The sequence below is a fragment of the Salvelinus namaycush genome, chromosome 19 (genome assembly GCF_016432855.1).
Source record: "Salvelinus namaycush isolate Seneca chromosome 19, SaNama_1.0, whole genome shotgun sequence".
NCBI classification, from domain to species: domain Eukaryota; kingdom Metazoa; phylum Chordata; class Actinopteri; order Salmoniformes; family Salmonidae; genus Salvelinus; species Salvelinus namaycush.
The window spans coordinates 38,572,951-38,593,189 of NC_052325.1; the positions used below are offsets into that span (position 1 = coordinate 38,572,951).

The 20,239-nt window shown below is 43.9% G+C and overlaps 1 protein-coding gene across 1 annotated transcript; it reads right to left on the bottom strand.

The window, feature by feature from the left end:
- Positions 1 to 310: 310 nt before the first annotated feature.
- xirp2b (xin actin binding repeat containing 2b) lies at positions 311 to 9,509 on the bottom strand. Its single transcript, XM_039014322.1, has 7 exons — positions 9,450 to 9,509; positions 8,328 to 8,456; positions 7,409 to 7,501; positions 7,035 to 7,095; positions 4,807 to 6,125; positions 1,293 to 4,464; positions 311 to 342 (listed from the first exon to the last, which is right to left on the bottom strand). Exons 1-7 carry the CDS (start codon positions 9,507 to 9,509, stop codon positions 311 to 313), a joined length of 4,866 nt encoding a protein of 1,621 aa, XP_038870250.1.
- Positions 9,510 to 20,239: the final 10,730 nt, after the last annotated feature.

The window sequence follows — 20,239 nt, forward strand, 5'->3', positions numbered from 1 at the left end:
TGTAAATCTTATAGGGGCAACATAAACTTTCTTTAATTGTCGTGGTGATTCTGGTGGTTTTGGGATTTCAGACGAAACTGTTTGAGATGAAAATGATGTTGATTCAATTTGAGTTTTGCTGATTTCCATCACAGATTTGTTGGCTATGGTTGTATGTTTCTCTGAGGTTGCCTGTTGAATTTTCTGAATCTGACCGGTTGGCTCATGTTTTGACACTTGGTGCAATGCAGGACCTTTCACCTTTTTGACAGTAACTTTTGTGGCTTTAGCTAGTGATTGATGAGGTGTCTGGGATGACATAGAGTCCAGCTCATACTGTGAGGGTGGGGGTGGAAGGAAATCCTGTGGTGGTGGGGGAGGGAAATTATCAGTCTCAACAGGTGGTGGGGGAGGAGGAGTTGGGGGAGGAGGAAGGTCCAAATCCAGCCTATTGATAGAGGAGGCTGGGGTTAGGGATGATTGATCATCACATGGAGGTGGGGGAGGGAAATAAAGTTCAGACTCAGACAATGTCCGTGTTGGGGTAAGAACATTTGTTTTCACTTTGGTTTTATCTAGTCTGATCAAACCCGTTCTACTTGAATTGAGGTTACAGAACTTAGTCTCCAATGTTTTAATACCATGGTTTTGAGTGATGGTTGTGTGTTGTATTACTTCCGTTGATTGTTGAGTAGTCTGCGATTCAGATGTATTGATTGTGGTTTGAGTTGAGAGGGATTGATTCTCTGGAGTTGAGCTCTCCGTTTTGACTGAATTAGCCGTCTTTATCTTTCGTAAGTTTCTTTGTGCTTCAATGCTTTGAGACCTATTTTTAAGTGTCTCACTCTCAGTTTTGTTTACAACAGAACATTCAGGGCTTCCTTGCTGTGCACGTAATAGAGGGCTTCCTTGCTGTGAACGTAATAGAGGGCTTCCTTGCTGTGAGCGCAATGGAGAGCTCACAGGAACTTTGACCCTTCTAGCTCCCACTCTGATTTTAGGAGCTGCACGCTGAGCTGATTCCAGCAAGGATTTGATTGTGCCTTTAACATCACCCTTTATCACCTCCTCTTTCTCTGGTTGAGTTTGTTCCTCCCTTGCCTCCTGCACCTCATGTGTCTCGTAGAGTGACTTAATGGACATTTTCACATCACCCTCGAAGCTGGGTCTCCGTGTCATTCTTGGAGAAGCTGGTGGTTCCAATAAGAGCTCAATAGTGTCTCTCACATTTCCCTGAACATCCATTTCCTGTTGGCATGTCCTCCTGTCATTAGAAGCCTCTTGTAAACATTGCTTGGCTGTATGAATGTTACCCTTTACAATCTCTTCCTTCTCGATCGCCCTGACTGTTTGCTTTGCCTGCTCCAGGGATTTTAAGGTACCTTTGATGTCTCCAGGTACTAAATCTTCGATGACAACTTCAACTTTAGAGGTTGCAGATTTCTCTAGGGACCTCAATGCCCCTTTGATGTTGCCGCGGACAATCTCTGGCTTTTCCACCTCCTTGGGCCGTCTTTGAGCCAACTCAAGGTGCCTTCGGGCTTTGTGTATGTTACCTCTTACCACCTCCTCTTTCTCTACAACCACTGTCTGATTTACAGACTGAGACAGCGAGTTCATAGCGGCTTTCAAATCGCCCCTCACAATTTCCTCTTTCTGTAGGCCATCCAATGAGAGTGTGGGTTCAGTCATGAAAACCTTGACTGAGTTGTGAACATCTCCGCGCACTATGTCCTCTTCATATACTGTACGTTCAATTTGTGCTCGATTACTGTCAAGAATGAGTTTTGTCCCCTTTATATCTCCTCTAATAATCTCCTCTTTCTCTACCTTTTCAGGTGGAGTCTCATCTGGCTCTACCTGGAGTTGTTTGAGATAGTCAAGCGCCCCAGATTCAATGCATGTGGAGTAAAAGTTCACGTTTCCCTTTTCGTTCTCATCCACCTTTATCCTTATCTGCTCTTGGTTTTCTGGGTTGGATAGTCTTTGGAGTGCATGTCTTATATTGCCTTTGATTATATCCTCTTTTTCAACACTGATGTCCTCTTCTTTATTTAGAAGAGAATATATGGTCATTCGCACATCTCCCTTCTCATCCTCTTGAAGGAGTATACCACGTTTAGCAGATCCTCCCTCCTTGAGAAGATTGTTTACAGCTTCCTGGATGTCACCTCTTAATATTTCCTCCTTTTCCACACTGATGCCCCTCTCTTGGTTGAACAGTTGATGCACTGTTGTACTGATATTACCCTTCTCCTCTGACTCTACCACTACCCCCCTCTCAATTCTTTCCCGACGGTTCAAAAGATTCATCATAATGTTGCTCAGATCCCCGCTGATGATTTCCTCTCTTTGGATCTCTGGAGAATCCTTATTCATTAGCTGGTATTTTGCCATTCTAACGTCCCCAATTTCATCTGCTTCAATGAGTACTCCTTTTGAATTAACGATTTTCTGGCTATAAAGTTCTTCAAGGGTTCCTTTGATACTTTTACCCAGGATTTCCGACTTCTCAACATTGTTCTCATTAAAGTCATGGAACGGAGTTGTTTCAAACAGCCATGTTGTTGTCTTTACATCGGCTTTGGGGATTTCCTCTTGAATAACTACTGTATCTTCCTCATCTATCTCCTTTATATGGTCAAGGGGATTCTGTTCAAAGAGCCACACTGATTGTCTAACATCTCCCCTTAACACCTCCTCTTTCATGACTGTTTCTATTAAATTTTCTTCGCTCTGGCTACGTATTTTATCCATTGTTTGAGTTTCGAACATCCATTTTGCTGTCCTGACATCACCTTTCTGGATTTCACTCACATTAACTGTTCGCACAGACTTCTGTGACAGCTCATCAGATTCAAAACGCTGTTTATTCATTCTAACATCTCCTCCTTGAATATCTTCAACAGTTTTAACTGACATTTTTATATCCTCTGTAATCGTATCAAGTGGCTGTGTTTCAAATCTCCACTTGGCTGAAGTAACATCTCCTTTCTGAACATCCTCCTGTGTGACAGATTTGATGATATAGACCTCATCTGTATCCCTGATAGAATCAAGAGGCTTGGTTTCAAACAGCCACCGGGACCCGATCACATCACCCTTCAATATCTCCTCGCTTGTGACAGTGGTGACCTCATGATAATGGCCCTCTTTGTCTTGAATGGCATAAAGAGGCTGAGTTTCAAACATCATGGTGTAGTTCCTCACATCCCCTTTCTCTTCCTCCTCACAAGTTATTTTCTGCAACTTTGTAATATCTATTTCTGAGGAAGCCTCCTGGATTTTGTCTAAGGAGTACCTCTCAAAAATAAAACGACCTTTGTCCACATTACCTCCTTGTACATCAGTCACAGTGCGGGTGTCCAGAGTCTCTTCTTGGATATCACGTATGGCATCTATGGACTGGTTCTCAAAGAGCCATTTGCAGTTCACCACATTTCCTTTCTGGATGTTCTCTGATTGTGTAGTTGATTGTGTAGTTTTGAGCCTTTGCATGAACTCCTCAGATGTTGAGGTCATGATATCAGAGGACTGATTCTCAAAGATATACTTCATTCTATTGACATCTCCTGACTGAATGTCAATCTCTGTAACCCTCTTAAAGCTCTCATCCTCCCCTGTGATGTTCTCAAGATTCTCCGTCTCAAATAAAAAACGAGCCATTCGTACATCTTTGCCCTGGACATCTTCTTGATTCACAGTGCATGTTTGTAGAACAGTTTCTGTTTCATCTCGGATAGTGTCAAGTGCCTGTGTCTCAAACAACCATGTGCATATTTTTACATCTCCTTTGCGTATCTCCTCACTCTCATTTTCACTCTTCAACTCCTCCTTCTCATATGGGACATTCATTAGTTTAGTCTCGAATAACCACTTACCGGTTTTAACATCACCTTTTACTATCTCAACACTTTCCTTAGTTGTACTTTCCTCATCTTCAATATTGCTGAAGTATTTAATTGCATCAAGAGGCTGTGTTTCAAACAGCCACTTGGCAGTTTTAACGTCACCAGACTCAACTTCTTCTTTGGATATTCCCTTAATAACTTCATAATTAGTGATACTTTCATCAAACTGGTCAATGGGGCATGTTTCAAACATCCATTTGCAGCTTGTTACGTCTCCCTTGACAACCTCTTCCCGATGCACTGTTTTCACCTCATGGTAATGGCCAGAGCTGTCTTGCATGGCGTACATTGGTGTAGACTCAAACAGATGTTTGTTAGATTTCACAGAGCCACATGTTACACCCTCCACGAGTATCTTTTGAGATTCATCCCATCTGGTTAAGTCTGTGGTTTCAAATATTTGCTTGTAGTTTGAGACATCCACTTTATCGATTTCGTCCAGGTTAATGGTTCGAATGACTTCCTTCTTTTCCTCTTGAATGTGCTCCAGGGGTTGACTTTCGAAAACCCATTTCTGGTGCCTCACATCCCCCTTCTCTTCATCAAGTCTCACCATTTTTTGTAGTTTCCCAACCTCAGCAAGGTCTTTTACATTGTCAGCTGGAGTGGTTTCAAAGTAATGTCTTGCTGATCTGACATTACCTCTGACAATTTCCGCCTTGGACAAGGCTCTAGCATTTGAATCATCTTTCAAAGTATCCATTGCCTGAGTCTCAAATACCATGCAATTCTTACGGACATCTGCGTTGTAGCTTGTACCTTGATCTTCAGTGAGATTGTCGAAGTTCACAGTACGAATAATCTCCTTCTTCTCGTCTCTTATGTTCTCTAGTCGTTCATTCTCAAACATCCATTTTTGGTGTCTTATATCACCCTTCTGTTCTTCAGCTGCCACTAACTTTCTGAGGCTCCCTACCTCATTGAGGTCCTTCAAAGCTGCCTCTGGACTAGTTTCAAAGAAGTGTCTTGCAGATCTAACATTACCACCGATAGTCGGGGGTCTAGCATTTGCATCATCTTTCAGAGAATTCATTGGCTGAGTTTCAAACGCTAAGCAATGCTTTCGAACATCGGCTCCAATTATCTCTTCCTTTTGCAGGGTTGAGCTCTCCCATTCATCTTCATTAACGGAGTCTAAGGTCTTTGTCTCAAACAACCATCTACTCCGGTGAACATCTCCTTTATAGTTGTCTTCCATGGACAGGCTACACACAAGTTTCACTGGGGCAGCGGGTTTATTAGTCATGTCCAGGGCTTGGGTATCAAAAAGCCAGGTCGATGTTTTAGTGTCCACCTTCTCAGTCTCCACTTTGCGTATAGATGTTATCTCCAACATCTGGCCTGACTGTCCCATGAGGACGCACATAAACCGAGTCTCAAATGTGCTTGTGATTGTCTTCACTTCTCCCTTTATTTCCTCAAGCACTGATCTCAGACTCAGGAGGTGACTGTCATCAATGGTCTCAGTATGGCCTAAAGTTTCCATGTACTGAGATTCAAGCATGTGTATGGTAGAGCTGCCATCTTCCTGGGTAAACACTATCTCTTTGGTTAGCTCTTCATCGCCATGCAGTTTGTTCAGGGTCTCCATGGGTTGGTTTTCAAACAACCAGGCTGCAGCACGGACATCTCCTTTGTCCAACGTATTGAACTTGTGTCTATATTTAGTTGAAGCTATGTTGTCTGATCCCAATGCATCCATGGGCTTGGTCTCAAACATCCATGCTTTGCTTCTTACATCACTCCCAACAATCATCTCCTGTTCCATGTTTTGGGCGTCATCCTCATTTGAGGCGTCGTCTTTGATGGCATCCAGAGGTTTGTTCTCAAACATCCAGCGCATTGATTGGACCTCCCCTCTGAGGATCTCATCCCATTCCAGGTATTCTTCTTCTGGGCTAATACAGTCGTTGGGGCTGCTACCATTATCCTCGTATATATACCTGGTCTCCCCTGTGAACTCCTCCTGACTCTCTTGTTGGGTGTTTTCATACTCAGCCACATCACTATACATCTCTAGGTTTTTACGCACCTCAGGATGGATATGCTTGTAAAGGCGCTTTAACTCATACTGGTTTCTCTGCCTGAAGTATTCTTGTCTACTGAGTGGACGTTTAGAAGGGTAAGCTGATTCCGGGGGCTCAGGTGATAAGTAGCACTCTACTGGCATATCTGGACTTTCTGATGGGACCTGCAGTAAGTCTGGGGGTGGAGGTGGGAAGTACTCTAAATCTTCTGGAGGTGGTGGAGGGAAATATTCGGTGTCCTCATAGTCAACTGCAATAGCAGATGTGTCCTCTATCACTTCAGTAGCAGCATTTTTCCATATATCACTTGATGAGACATTATGTATCTCACTTGATGAGAAATTCTGTATCGCACATGATACATTTTGTATCTCACTTGTTGAGACTTGTTTTTCGGGTATATTTGAAGCCCAATGAGACCTATTGATGTCAGCTCGGCCAATCTTTTTGGGAAGAAAATAATTATTGGGGTCATTAGAGGTCCCCGACATGTTTTAAGAAACAACCTTTAAATGCAAACATGACATGTATAGCTTGTTTAAGCATGCCGACTCTTTGTTTATCACGAATTGTCAATATTCAATCTCATCGTTATTAACTGAGGGATTGGTGCCCGAACATGGTTTGATAAAATCATTTTTATAATTTTGAAAACAAGGGAAAAACTTCTGTGTTATTTAATTAACAAGCTGTAATTACACATTAGCTACACTGCTACTAATTACCATTCAAATAAAGTTAATAACTTTTTCAGCAATGGGGATTACAAAGCAGCAGGGTTTGTGTACAGTAACCTAACTCAAAATTATACCGTTTTTGTCCGTTGAAATAAAATGTGTTTAAGACCAAGCATGTTAATTAACCTTGTCCAATTACCTTCATTGGCTTGCTTGGGGCAGCTTCTTCAATGGTTCTCTCAAAGTGATCTCTTAATTCCTTGGTTGTAAATCTAGGACCTTCCTCCTCTAAAGATTCAAAACGTCAGAACAACATCATCTTAAAGATTCGTCCATCTACTTCACATGATTGAATTTAGAATCATTTGAACAGTGCTATTGATCATAATGATGGTGTATAGTGTCAAATATAATGAGCATATAGTGAAGTAACATCCTACCTCTTTCATTATTATGCTTGTTGTCATAAACGGAGGTAAAGTTGTTTTCTTCATGTGTGACCTGAATCAGAAAGGCACGTCTATTAGAAAAAAACTCACCTATTCTGAAACGTATGCGGACATGTAAAGTGAATCTGTGTTATGTAACGGCAATTAACTGAAGAACGAATCAAGCTGTTTAGAGTTAATCCACTCTCTACTAGGTCTTTCAGTGTACTGACTGTGGTCTGTAGAGTTTTTGTCTACTGAACAACTGATTTAAAACACTGATTTACAATTGTTAACACATATAGCTAAGACAAACGTATCTGGGTAGTCAGCACAGCTTCACTGTCATGTGATGAAACAGAGAAATCCAGAAGGTCAAAATGTACCTGTTCATCCTGGTGGAAAATAGCCTGCTGAGAGGCTGGGATGACTTCTCTGGAACTGCTCCTCATTGTCACCTCAGAGTTCAATTGCACTTCCTGTGAGATGGAAGACATTGAGTGTCACATACAGGTACACTCTCTCTCACACACACACACACAACACACACACACACACGCACACACACACACACACGCACGCACGCACGCAAAAACACAGACAGACCAGACAGACGCACAGCAGGGAATGGCTCCCACTTTTTGACAGCCCAGCACTAAAAGGGGCTGAGTTTAATGAATGCTCAAACAGCAGCAGATAGACTGTGCATCACTGAAAACAATATGGGATAGAAGCTGATAATTAGATGGCCTACTGCAGTCAAATTATACTAATCACAGACAAAGGGAGGATGACAGGCGAGGAGGACGATTCCATGGATGTTTCACCTTAAATCACACACAGCAGCTGTCACCATGCATAAAGGGACAAAAAAATACTTCATTTGTTTTATGCCCCTTTGTGCCACTTCAGCTTAGGATTCCCAGCTATAGAAACAGTCCCATTCAAAGCAGCGGCAATTAGAGTGGGAAATCCAAGGGTTTTGACAGACAGTCTACAGGGATCTGTATGAAATCTAACATCTGTAACTTGAGCCTTTGGAGCACGACTAGGCGAAAGATAATATAGTAGAGGGCATCTTCCCAGCCTCTTCAATCATTCAATATTCACCAAGATTTGTGCTTGCTCACTGAGTGACTTCCACTCAGCAGGGGAAGTTACGAGGGCAGGAACACAGTGGTGTGGATGGATGGATGGAAAGCTGAATGGTAGGCTGGAATTACACCAGCGTAGGTCATACTAAATCTGCACGTTACCCCATGCATCGCATGTCTGACATTAGCCTGCCTGCATTAATTACAGTACCTGCACAGCTCTGCGGTGGAAGTGGAACTGGGAGACATTGTGCGATGGTGCAGTTTCCTGGTTCTCGAATTGTGCCCTGACGCTGGCGAGCCCCCCAGGCACAGAGCAGACCTCAGACTCCTCCATGACCTAATGAAGCAGTGGAACATCATTAGCTGCCTGCACTCCTACATGGCCTGGGATCAGACAGATGCCTAATAGGCTATTGAGCTTGGGTTTCATTACAGACTTCTGCAAGTTAATAGAAAATACTGGAGCAGCCATTACTTAGATTGCAGTGTGTTTACACACACACACACACACACACACACACACACACACACACACACACACACACACACACACACACACACACACACACACACACACATTTCAATGTAGGCCTCCTGACAGCATGTGGCATTTTGTTTACACAATGGCAGAGCAATCTCTCTAGTTGGTTGCTTTTTGGGTGGTGCAACACAGCATGTTGTCCAGGCAGATAGTTGTTTTGCCCACCCTGCAGAGTCCAGTTGACAGCTTTGAGGTCTAGAATATGACTAATGGGATCCTGCAGGCGGCACAGATACCCCATTGTGTTGCCTGTCTGCTCCCATTTCCACTCTGAGCCCCATGAGAGGAGTCGTGCTTCCCTGGGCCTGCAGGGCCACTGAACTCTCCTACTAGTCAGCTGTCATCACTTTCCACTAATATGGCACCACAAAGCCATCAGTGGCTATCACAACAATCAGGCCACTCTGACTCTTTGCATGACAGCGACTACTGTAAAACATGGTCATAATTATCTACTGTAAATATCCCGTATTATGCAACCTCATTAAAAATGGAATGGTCGTACAGTCACACATGACATGGCATGGTTAACAGGCATGATGAAACACACACACACAAAATTAATTAAAAAAAATATGCATTTAGCTCATTAGAATGGACACAAAGATTTCAAACACTTGGACAATCATCGAAAATAAATGATACTTTTTTTTATCTTATCACCTACATTGTTAGAAGCTTCTAAGTTTAGAATGTTTGTCAGTAAGTCTATGAGCTAAAACTGGTAATTGAAAAATAGATTGATAAATGTATGACCATATCCATAGTGTATTGTGTGTGTCTGCCTACCCCACTGGAGAAGGTGTTGTCCTGCTGCTTGGAGACAGCTGCCTGCTGGTACATGGCCATGGGTACGATCAGTGGGATCTGGTGTCAGTGGCTCCTGGTGTCAGTGGATTCCCGGCGCCAGTGGGTCTTGTCAGTGGGTCCTGTCAATGGGATCTGAGTCTTCAGAGTGAATCCTGTTCCTCTGGGTTCACAGCTTCCTCAAGAAGTCCTACCCTGGTAGTTACACCTGCGCTGCCAGCAGCTAAGGGAACAGCAGTCATTAATTATAACATTTACCCCACAGCCTATGTCGTACACCAGGGGTTCCCAAACGTTTTTGGGCCTGCAACTTAATTTTGATCCCCAAAAAACAATTGCATTCCACCATGTAAAAAAGAATAATTAAATTGGTACTATGACAGTCTGTTACAAATCAGTCTGACAGTACTTTTGTTAGTATTTAAATCTGAAGGAAGTATGGTTTGAAGTGACTGTAATGCATCAGAAAGGTATTGGGAAGTTCAGAAGATCATCAGGCAATAATTTTGTATGATATTCTGTGTAGAAAATGAACCTCATCATTGATAATGTTATTTTTCCCCCAGTCCGATTTAGAGCCTGGTCTTGTCCACTCTCTTCTAATGTGTCCTGCGTGGCTTGTGGGCATTGTAGAGGGAAACAGAAGACCCATACTTTTTACTGAGAATCTTATCTTTCATTTATCTTTATTTTGTATCTTAAACCATTAAGAAGATAGAGCCACTGTAGGCAGGAAACAGAACCCGTTCTGTTCATTACAATCACATCAGCTTATATTGGAGGTTACTGACATAAACCGGTTCTTTGAACCAAGCGCAATATTTTTGGGCGGAGATCTCTCGTGATCCCATTTTTTTTTTTTATCAGGTGACCCCACATGGGGTCGCTACCCCTAGTTTGTGAAACACTGCTATACACAATATTATGGTTTGACTAGCCTATATCACCAGTAGATAATTTACTATACACAGCTAGTGTTCTCTTTGACCAGCATTGAGTTTCCATGGGTGCAATTATAAACATGCTTATAAAAAGAGGTGCATTACATTGAGCTACTCTATGTTGATAGTCTCGCAAGCCGCTGCACAGAGCCAACATTCATGTAAGCTTGCGAGGTCAGGCGGCTTGCGAGGCTACAATATCAAGACCTCCCTCACCATTTTAAATAGGGGACACAGATTTAAGAGAAGCAGATCTATTTTGCAGCTACAGAGTACATTTATAACTGGAACGGTGCAATCACATGGCATGCTTTTGACTGTAATTTAGAGGCAAAAGAAACGCACACCTATTTAGGCGAGGTGCTGGCTAGCGGAGTGTAACACTTGAAAAAATAAAGGAGAGCCGCACAGTCTAGGAGCTCAGATGCCCCAAAATGTTTGGAAGAAGCATTGCATTCTAACTACCCGCTATTCAAAGTGCTCTGAACAAATTAAGGGAATCGTTCACAAACATTGGCACATTCTAAGATCCGACGATAGTACCGTGGTCGTATTCTCGCAGGGCAAAAACCTCAGAGATCAATTGGTAAACTCTGATTTACCACCCCAAGATATCCCTGCACAATGTGTATTTGCGCCCCTATTGGATGGAAACTACAAGTGTAATGGCTGTGCTCAATGCAATGGCACTTGGAAATGTAGATCCTGCAAACTGCCACGCCCTGACCATAGTTTGCTTTGTATGTTTCTATGTTTTGCTTGGTCAGGGTGTAATCTGAGTGGGCATTCTATGTTGTATGTCTAGTTTGTCTATTTCTATGTGTTTGGCCTGATATGGTTCTCAATCAGAGGCAGGTGTTTGTCGTTGTCTCTGATTGAGAACCATATTTAGGTAGCCTGTTTTGTCATTGTGGGTTGTGGGTGATTGTCTATGTGTAGTGTTTTGTGTCAGCTTCACGTTCGTTGTTTGTTATTTTTGTTTAGTTCATTCAGTGTTCTCTTTTCTAAATAAATTCAAGATGAACACTTACCATGCTGCATATTGGTCCTCCGATCCTTCCAACTACTCCTCCTCAGAAGAGGAGGAAGACGAACGTGACAGAATCACCCACCACCAAAGGACCAAGCAGTGTGGTAACGGGCAGCAGCAGAAATCTCAGGACTCCTGGACATGGGAGGAGATTTTAAACGGAGAAGGACCCTGGGCTCAGGTTGGTGAATATCGCCGCCCCAAAGCAGAGCTGGAGGCAGCGAGAGCTGAGAGGCGGTGGTATGAGGAGGCAGCACGAAAGTGCGGTTGGAAGCCCGAGAGGCAGCCCCAAAAATGTATAGGGGGGGGAACACGGGGGGTGTGGTTAAGTCAGGTAGGAGACCTGAGCCAACTCCACGTGCTTACCGTGGAGAGAGAGGGACCGGGCAGGCACGTGTTATGCCGTGAGGCGCACGGTGTCCCCGGTGCGCAGGCATAGCCCGGTGCGGTACATAGCAGCGCCTCGTATCGGCCGGGCTAGAGTGGGCATCGAGCCAGGTGCCATGAAGCCGGCTCAATGCATCTAGTCTCCAGTGCGTCTCCTCGGGCCGGGGTACATGGCACCAGCCCTACACATGGTGTCCCCGGTTCGCCAGCACAGCCCAGTGTGGCCTATTCCACCTCGCCGCATTGGCTTGGCTACGGGGAGCATTCAGCCAGGTAGGGTTGGGCAGGCTCGATGCTCGAGACCTGTAGTGCGCCTTCACGGTCCGGTCTATCCGGTGCCACCTCCACGCACCAGCCCTCCGGTGGCAGCCCCCCGCACCAGGCTGTCTCTCCGTCTCCGCACTACAGGTGCTCCCGCCTGCTCAGCGCTGCCAGAGTCTTCCTCCTGTCCAGCGCCGCCTGAGTCTTCCTCCTGTCCAGCGCCGCCTGAGTCTCCCTCCTGTCCAGCGCTGCCTGAGTCTCCCTCCTGTCCAGCGCCGCCTGAGTCTCCCTCCTGTCCAGCGCCGCCTGAGTCTCCCTCCTGTCCAGCGCCGCCTGAGTCTCCCTCCTGTCCAGCACCGCCTGAGTCTCCCTCCTGTCCAGCGCCGCCTGAGTCGCCCGTCTGTCCGGAGCCGCCAGAGTCGCCCGTCTGTCCGGAGCCGCCAGAGTCGCCCGTCTGTCCGGAGCCGCCAGAGTCGCCCGTCTGTCCGGAGCCGCCAGAGTCGCCCGTCTGTCTGGAGCCGCCAGAGTCGCCCGTCTGTCCGGAGCCGCCAGAGTCGCCCGTCTGTCCGGAGCCGCCAGAGTCGCCCGTCTGTCCGGAGCCGCCAGAGTCGCCCGTCTGTCCGGAGCCGCCAGAGTCGCCCGTCTGTCCGGAGCCGCCAGAGCCGCCCGTCTGTCCGGAGCCGCCCGTCTGTCCGGAGCCGCCCGTCTGTCCGGAGCCGCCAGAGCCGCCCATCAGTCAGGAGCTGCCAGAGCCGCCCGTCAGTCAGGAACCGCCAGAGCCGCCCGTCAGTCAGGAGCCGCCAGAGTACTGTCACGCCCTGACCATAGTTTGCTTTGTATCTTTGTATGTTTCTATGTTTTGTTTGGTCAGGGTGTGATCTGAGTGGGCATTCTATGTTGTATGTCTAGTTTGTCTATTTCTATGTGTTTGGCCTGATATGGTTCTCAATCAGAGGCAGGTGTTTGTCGTTGTCTCTGATTGGGAGCCATATTTAGGTAGCCTGTTTTGTCATTGTGGGTTGTGGGTGATTGTCTATGTGTAGTGTTTTGTGTCAGCACTATTATTCGATGGCTTCACGTTCGTTGTTTGTTATTTTTGTTTAGTTCGTTCAGTGTTCTCTTTTCTAAATAAATTCAAGATGAACACTTACCATGCTGCATATTGGTCCTTCCAACTACTCCTCCTCAGAAGAGGAGGAAGATGAACGTGACACAAACCCCCCCAAACAGGGAAGCAGATCCCAATCAAAGGTGTTATCACGTACTCCACTAAGGCAGTTATTTATCTTATAACTTGTCCTTGTGGTAAAAATGATGCGGGTAAAACAAAGCATGAATTTAAAATACTTATCTCGGAGCATCGTAGCACCATTAGGTGCAAAAACTCGACTTACGCAGTTGCGGCCCACTTTTTGGAAGAAAACTACTTGATTTCGTCTCTACGTTATATTGGCATCGAACATGTCACCCTCCCTAGGTGAGGGGGTGACCTAGACAATTTATTGTTAAAACGAGAGGCTGCCTGGATCTTTAATTTAAAGACCCTTGCTCCCTTTGGTCTCAACTAGACTTTGAGCTGAAGCTATTCTTGTGATTATTGTGATTTTGCTATTGTAAATGTTTGTAGGCTTATGTAGCCTAATTGTATCTATGATCGTGCGCTATCCATTTATGTTTTTTGTATGCTATTTTAATATATGAGAATTAACCAATGACATCAGGCCACACCCGGCCATGATTACAGACACCTGTGTGTGTCTTTTGACACTATATAAATGAGCCACCCTGCAGTGTTTGTCATTATACCCTGATGAAGACAGCTTGTCTGTCGAAACATTGGACATAAAATGTATGCTTTTGACTGTAAACATACATAAGAGCAAAAAGGCAACTATGTTTTAAATATAGCTGAAGACCTTACAAGGAGTTTACAGTACAGCTATTATTATAAAATAAGGGTACACAAACATCCATATGAATGACTGTCAAATGAGCTTTTAAATCTAACATTGACAGTAGACCAGCGTTTTCTAAACTCGGTCCTTGTGTCCCGAAAGGGTTCAAGTTTAGTTTTTTGCCCGAACACTACATAGCTGATTCAAATGATTAAAGCTGGATGATTAGTTGATTATTTGAATCAGCTGTGTAGTGTTAGGGCAAAAACCAAAACGTGCACCCCTTGGGGTTCCGAGGGCCGAGTTTGAGAAACCCTGTAGTAGACTATTAATGTGTTCTGTAATCAACAGTATGTCATGGATAGTGGGTGAGTCGTTCTGTATTGTAACCGTTTCTTATACAGTGACAGCACACACCCAGTACAAAGGGAATTCACTATTATATTTTCCATGAGAATGCAGGTGCTCTAGTGAATAAGACAGTCCCTCTCCAACACAGGAGAATCATTAAAATCAATTACAGCCATTCCAGTGGATGGTAAATTAAAGACTGGGAGAATACAGATTTATGTTAGTCTGTGTGTAAAACATGGTTAGGGTAATGACTCTCTGACACCTCAGACTGTTAACACTCCACACATTGCACCTAGGCTAATGTGCACTAAGCCAGCATGGAAACCTCATGATGTGATGGGATGGCTGTACCTCAGCTCTTGTGTTCTGGTTTTAGGGAAGCGTGGACGTACAGTTTCACGTTGCACTACAGAAGCACTAAATATTATTTTGGGTTTGTAGAACATACATTATCAAAGCACCGTAAACCTGGTTGCAGGTTTTGTTTTTTGCCCTTGCACTACACAGCTGATTCAAATTTCAAAGCTTGATGATTAGTTGATTATTTGAATCAGCTGTGTGGTGCTAGGGCAAAAACCCAAACGATCCCCAGGACCGAGTTTAGGAAACCCAGCCGTAAAGCATCGCTTTGGAATCCCGCAGGGGGCACTCATTAAGAGTAAAGTCCTCATTTACAATCATTTCAGGTTTTTGAATTGGTATGCGGTGTGAACCCTAATCAGCATTAATCCAATTAAAAACAGATTCAACATGCATTAGACAAAGTAGGGTCTCTGAACAGCCGCAAATGCTACTTTATCAAACTGAATGAAAACTGCAGAACACCGTCAGCAAAAGAGACAGTCGGGCTGGAGATGATATTTCACTTACGTAATATGATTTATGACAGCAAAGCACATATTGAATCCCTATATCAAATAGCTTTAAATGCTGTGAAGTTCTCTGTCAACGGGAACATGTCAAATCAGTTATTTTTTCATCTGCTGCTTTTCAGCCGCAAATAAATAAGTATACTCTTAAATTAACAGTGACTAGTAACCTATTTATGCGCTAACCTTATTTGAGTCTATAAACACTTGACCACTTAAGAGGACAATTAAAACATGCTGATAGGCATAGATAGTCCTGCTGCTGGTTGATGCTGTTGATCAGTACAGCGTCATAGGATTGTGTGGACAAGACTGTCTTAGGGCAAAACAGTCTCTGACCATCTATTTTAGCCTATTTTTAGGCATGATTGGCACGCTAGTATAAACCTATGACCCTGTAAAGAGGGACGGGGGACAAGCATAGATACGTCCCAAAATAAGATAGGTTTCCTACTCTAAAACCATAAATCCTGGCAGCTTCAACATGCTTGACGCCACAAGAAAATGGTTTCTTATACTGTAGGAGAAAGTTCAATGTCTACCATTGCCTTTTGCAACCATAGACCAGCTATAATGTTTATTATGGATGTGTGAAACTTTGAGGCTAAGAAATGTGTCAACAATCTTGGGAGATCTTGTGACATTTTATGTTCAGTTGAGAGCTCACATAACAGGAAAGTGAAGTAATGTAGGCGCCAACTACCTGCAAAAATAAATCAACACTATTTTAAACGTTGCTGGCCTGCAGAGTCGTATTTCTTAGTAAGAGCTGGAGACAAACAGTGAGGACAAGATTTTTAAAGATTGGAAGACCCAGTTCCAGAATCCGGACACTGTCCTGCCTTAGGCTTAATATAACAAATCTTTAGTGCACCGATAGTGGCGTCCGAGGTCATACCATAGTGTTCATACATCGATTTCATCAAGTGAGTTGAATTATTTTGGCCATTCAACACTTTCAGTAGTCTATGGCAGCAATTACCTTCTGAGGAACAGTTATCAGACAGACCGGGGCCTCGCTTTTGATATGCAGAGCTCAAAAGCTATATTGAACTAAGCTGTGGTCTATGCCAGAGCTACTGCTATCAGTGATGACAAAACAAGGAATGACCATCTGTCTCCTTAGTCAATGAGGCTACAGAGGCAAATCCAGTATTTTCCAGGGAAAAATGCAGTTTACATTACTCAAGGTTAGCTTACTGTCTGAATCCAAAATGTAAAATGACAATACTTCTGATTGGCCTATTACTTCCGAGCCAGGACCTCCATAACAATGTCTGCTTTGTGAGGACAATAATAATGCTTTCAGTGGGGCACAAGAACAAAACCTCCCCCCTCAGTTCTCCTTCTAACTACTAATTATTTCCATGCATTAAAAAACACCATCAAATACTGGCACATAATGAACCCATGGGAAAAGAGAACTCAGGTCTGCAAAGCACGTTGTTATTTCTCCATATTGATTGCACTGTTTTACTTCCTGACAGCATATTATTGACTGACATCATTTATTGAGAGTCAAAACGCCTATGATGTACAAGAGTAGCAAACAGTGGCATTTATGCATGCATCAATGAATCCCTTTTGAATAGCTGATGAACAACAACATTATGTAGGAGGTTAAAGACCACCCAAACAACACAGGCACAGTTGCTCCAAGATGCCACCTACCAGGTCGGTGAAGAATAGAAAAATATAACTCAGACGATAGAATCCCACAGGAAGGCCACTAAAACCCCTGGCCCGTAGGACGTCTTTCCTCACCACAAGTCAAATCCCTTTTGGTGTTGGAGTACCGCTCCAGCAGTACGTGATCACCTCTGTCCAAGGAGCAGACGGTGACAAGCTGATTTTATTTCAGACACCCCGCCCCCTTTTTTTAGAGGGTGAGGCCTTCATACCGTCCATGTCAAGTCTGCGAAATCTACATGTAAATACTTCCTGTAGGCCACCATCTTCTACAGGCCACTCTACTAATAAATCAGGTCACTGCAGTTTCATCATCACAGATTCCATCATAGCTCACTGTCCACTCTGCCACTACAGCTGTCATGACCCATCTTTATATGCCAAAACCACACACATTCAGTCCTATATGTAATGCTTTAGGTATCTCTACCCTTCTACAGTCTTAAATTACCCCTCACAGCGTGAGCTGGTGGATTCTAGGAAAGTGCTGCTCATTTGAAATGATGACAGTTAATGTCAGAGAGAAAACAGTCCCATGTGATGTGTCGTCCAGGGGTTTTGAATGGGGTCAGTGGTGATTTTAAATGCTAAAAGCAGACATCGCAAGAGACACCCGAGGCTCGGAGAGCTCTCGCTCCTCTCGCTCCTCTCCCTTGTCCTCTTTTGCCCAGCTGGAGAGCAGCGGCGCCAGGCTGACTCTGGTATCCCTGAAAGCTGGGGATGTGCGGAGGCCAGGCGTGGCAGACATGCATCACTGCAGTGCTGTCTACCCCATGTGTAACCCACACCTGCCCTAAAGAACCACGTCTGCCGCATTCCTACCGCCATCACTCTACACGGAAGCCTGAAACGCAAGGAGATCCTTCAGAAACACAACACTCTCCGAGGATTCTTGATCATGGAGACAGCCTGAATTCATTTCATACAGGTCTCTCTTCGTGGCTTGAGTAAATGTCCAATCAACAAGTCCGACTACTCTTAAAGGGCAGGGAGGTGCCGAGGTGTTGGTGTATTTCCAGTCAATCTCAGTGAGTGAAATAAACTGGCAATGGAAATACATTCTGCCAACTTTCAGTGAATTGATTAAGCCTCATGTTATTTTCATAGCAGCTCTTTTTGTTCTGCTTCAAGTTTTGTCTTCTCTGATCCGTAACAGAGGGGTAAGTCATGCAGAGAGGTGGAGAGGAGGCAGCCTCAGAGCCATTCCACCGTTCCCCACCAGCAGAGCTCATCAGGTGGACCCATCCCCAGCCCCTCACTGGAGATAAGAAGTGACTTCCATCAGACACTTAGAGCCTTTACATATCACTGAACATGCCAAGCGTGCCAGGAAAGAGAAAGACCCAGTCACAGTGAACAGGAGGAATAATGAACTGTTTCAGAGGCAGTATATTTCCATGGGAGAAGTGCCATGATGTCATCCATGCTGCCCGCAGATATATGCTACAATGAGTTAGTTTTTCTCTACCGACAGCTTTAGTATACAGTAGATCAGAACCTCAGGTACATACTGTAGGTAACGAGTGATTATGTAAGTGTATGTTTAGATTAAGCTACCAGTGAGGACAGATAAGTACATGATGCATAATATTTTACACATGAAAACTATCTAGACTGGTCTCAAGAGAAACTGTAGCGTGAGCCTATTCATTGTCTTTTACATACAGGAATGTCTTTACATATTTTCCTATACATTTTCCTTTCTGTAGACTATTTACTGCAAAGAAGACAATGTAAATCTTCAAAAGACATGTACATGTACTTTCTAGAGGAGCTTGAGGGAAAATGTATAAGGGACATGTTCTATGTGACAGAAAAGACCGCTGCAAGGGAGACGAGAAAAGTCCAGGACTGCTCTGTGCAAAGCATGTTGGGATGATGAACAGACCTACACATCCTGTACCTTTCAAGAGAGACTAGTGAAACATGTCTTCAAGCTATATTTCTATAAACAGACACTTGGTTAAAGCACAACATGTTTGGTTCTGCTGACAGGGTTAAGAGAGTTCAGACAGAGCTAAGACAAATTAAAATCACACAAGCCACCAAATAGCTTGGTCTCATGTATTTTTGGCGCAATCTCCTTTGCCTGAGAGAAGCACATTATTTCTGCTCCTTTTGTAATGTTTTTTTTTTAACATCCTGTTAGTCATCAAATAGAGTGTCTAAATCTGTACACGATTTAACTGAACACACTGGGATTTTTTTTTAACTCAAATCTTTTTTACTTGATTTGCTAGCTTTTCCTACTCTGTCTGAAAGAAGGAGTGGGCAGTAACGTAGGTAACTGCAAAAGCTAGTTAATTATATTTTATGAATGTCTTTTTATTAGCATAAATTGTACAGTTGGCTTACAGTTAGACACAGACCAAATTATAAATGCATGAAAATGTGCAGGAAGCAGCATTTTCCTCTGTAATGATCATGTTTTAGGCTGCGAAACATAATCATATTCTAGCTAATAAAAACCCATTTGTTTGTTTAATGTTGATCTACAAAAACACTGTTGTTCTATACTGAATGCTAATGTTTTCCTGACATTCTAAAATTACAATACGAATGTAACCTTCCTCCAGTGCTTTTAGTACAACAGTTTAATCATTGGAGAATCATGCAGAATGTTGCCAGTGTTAATTAAATAGCCCTGCCATCATCTACATCAACTGAAATTACTGTATCGTCACTGCTGTTTATTGCTGTGACCTGAATGTCACCTCTTTCCCTTGTCTGGTTTATGTGAAGTGAGTGACGATCCTGCACACTGCAGATAATGTCTGAGCAAGGAATTAGTTGCCCATTTCAATTCCAGGGTTTCAGCGATACCATCATCTGGTGGTCTACAACTGACCCTCGTGTAAGGAATTAGCATCCCCGTCAACACCACTTCAGCATAATACAGAGTGCCCACAGCTGGCACCTCAGAGAGGGATTTCACTGCCCGTGTCCAGCCGTGGCCTCTCTCCCAGACTGGTTGGCACATTGAGCTATTTTACTAGCCTCATCACAGCGTCTGTAGAGCAATTGCTGCTGCAATAGAACTGCTTTTATTCTGGGTCTAGAAGTGAGAGTGTTGCTGGTATTACTGCTCAGTTCATTGAGCACTACAGGGCAGGCAGACGAGAGGCAGATACAGTAGATACCACGGTGTGGTGCATCACAATGAGGTGAGATGCTATTACATATGCTATTAGAAATGGAAAACTAAACGACAAAGTGTCTTCGATGAACCAGTATTACACACATCTGACTATATGACTGCGATTGACACCACACTATCAGTAATACATTAGCAGTCATAAACACGCCGTAGTATAGTACCAAATGACTCTCTCTAGAGCCTCGGGTT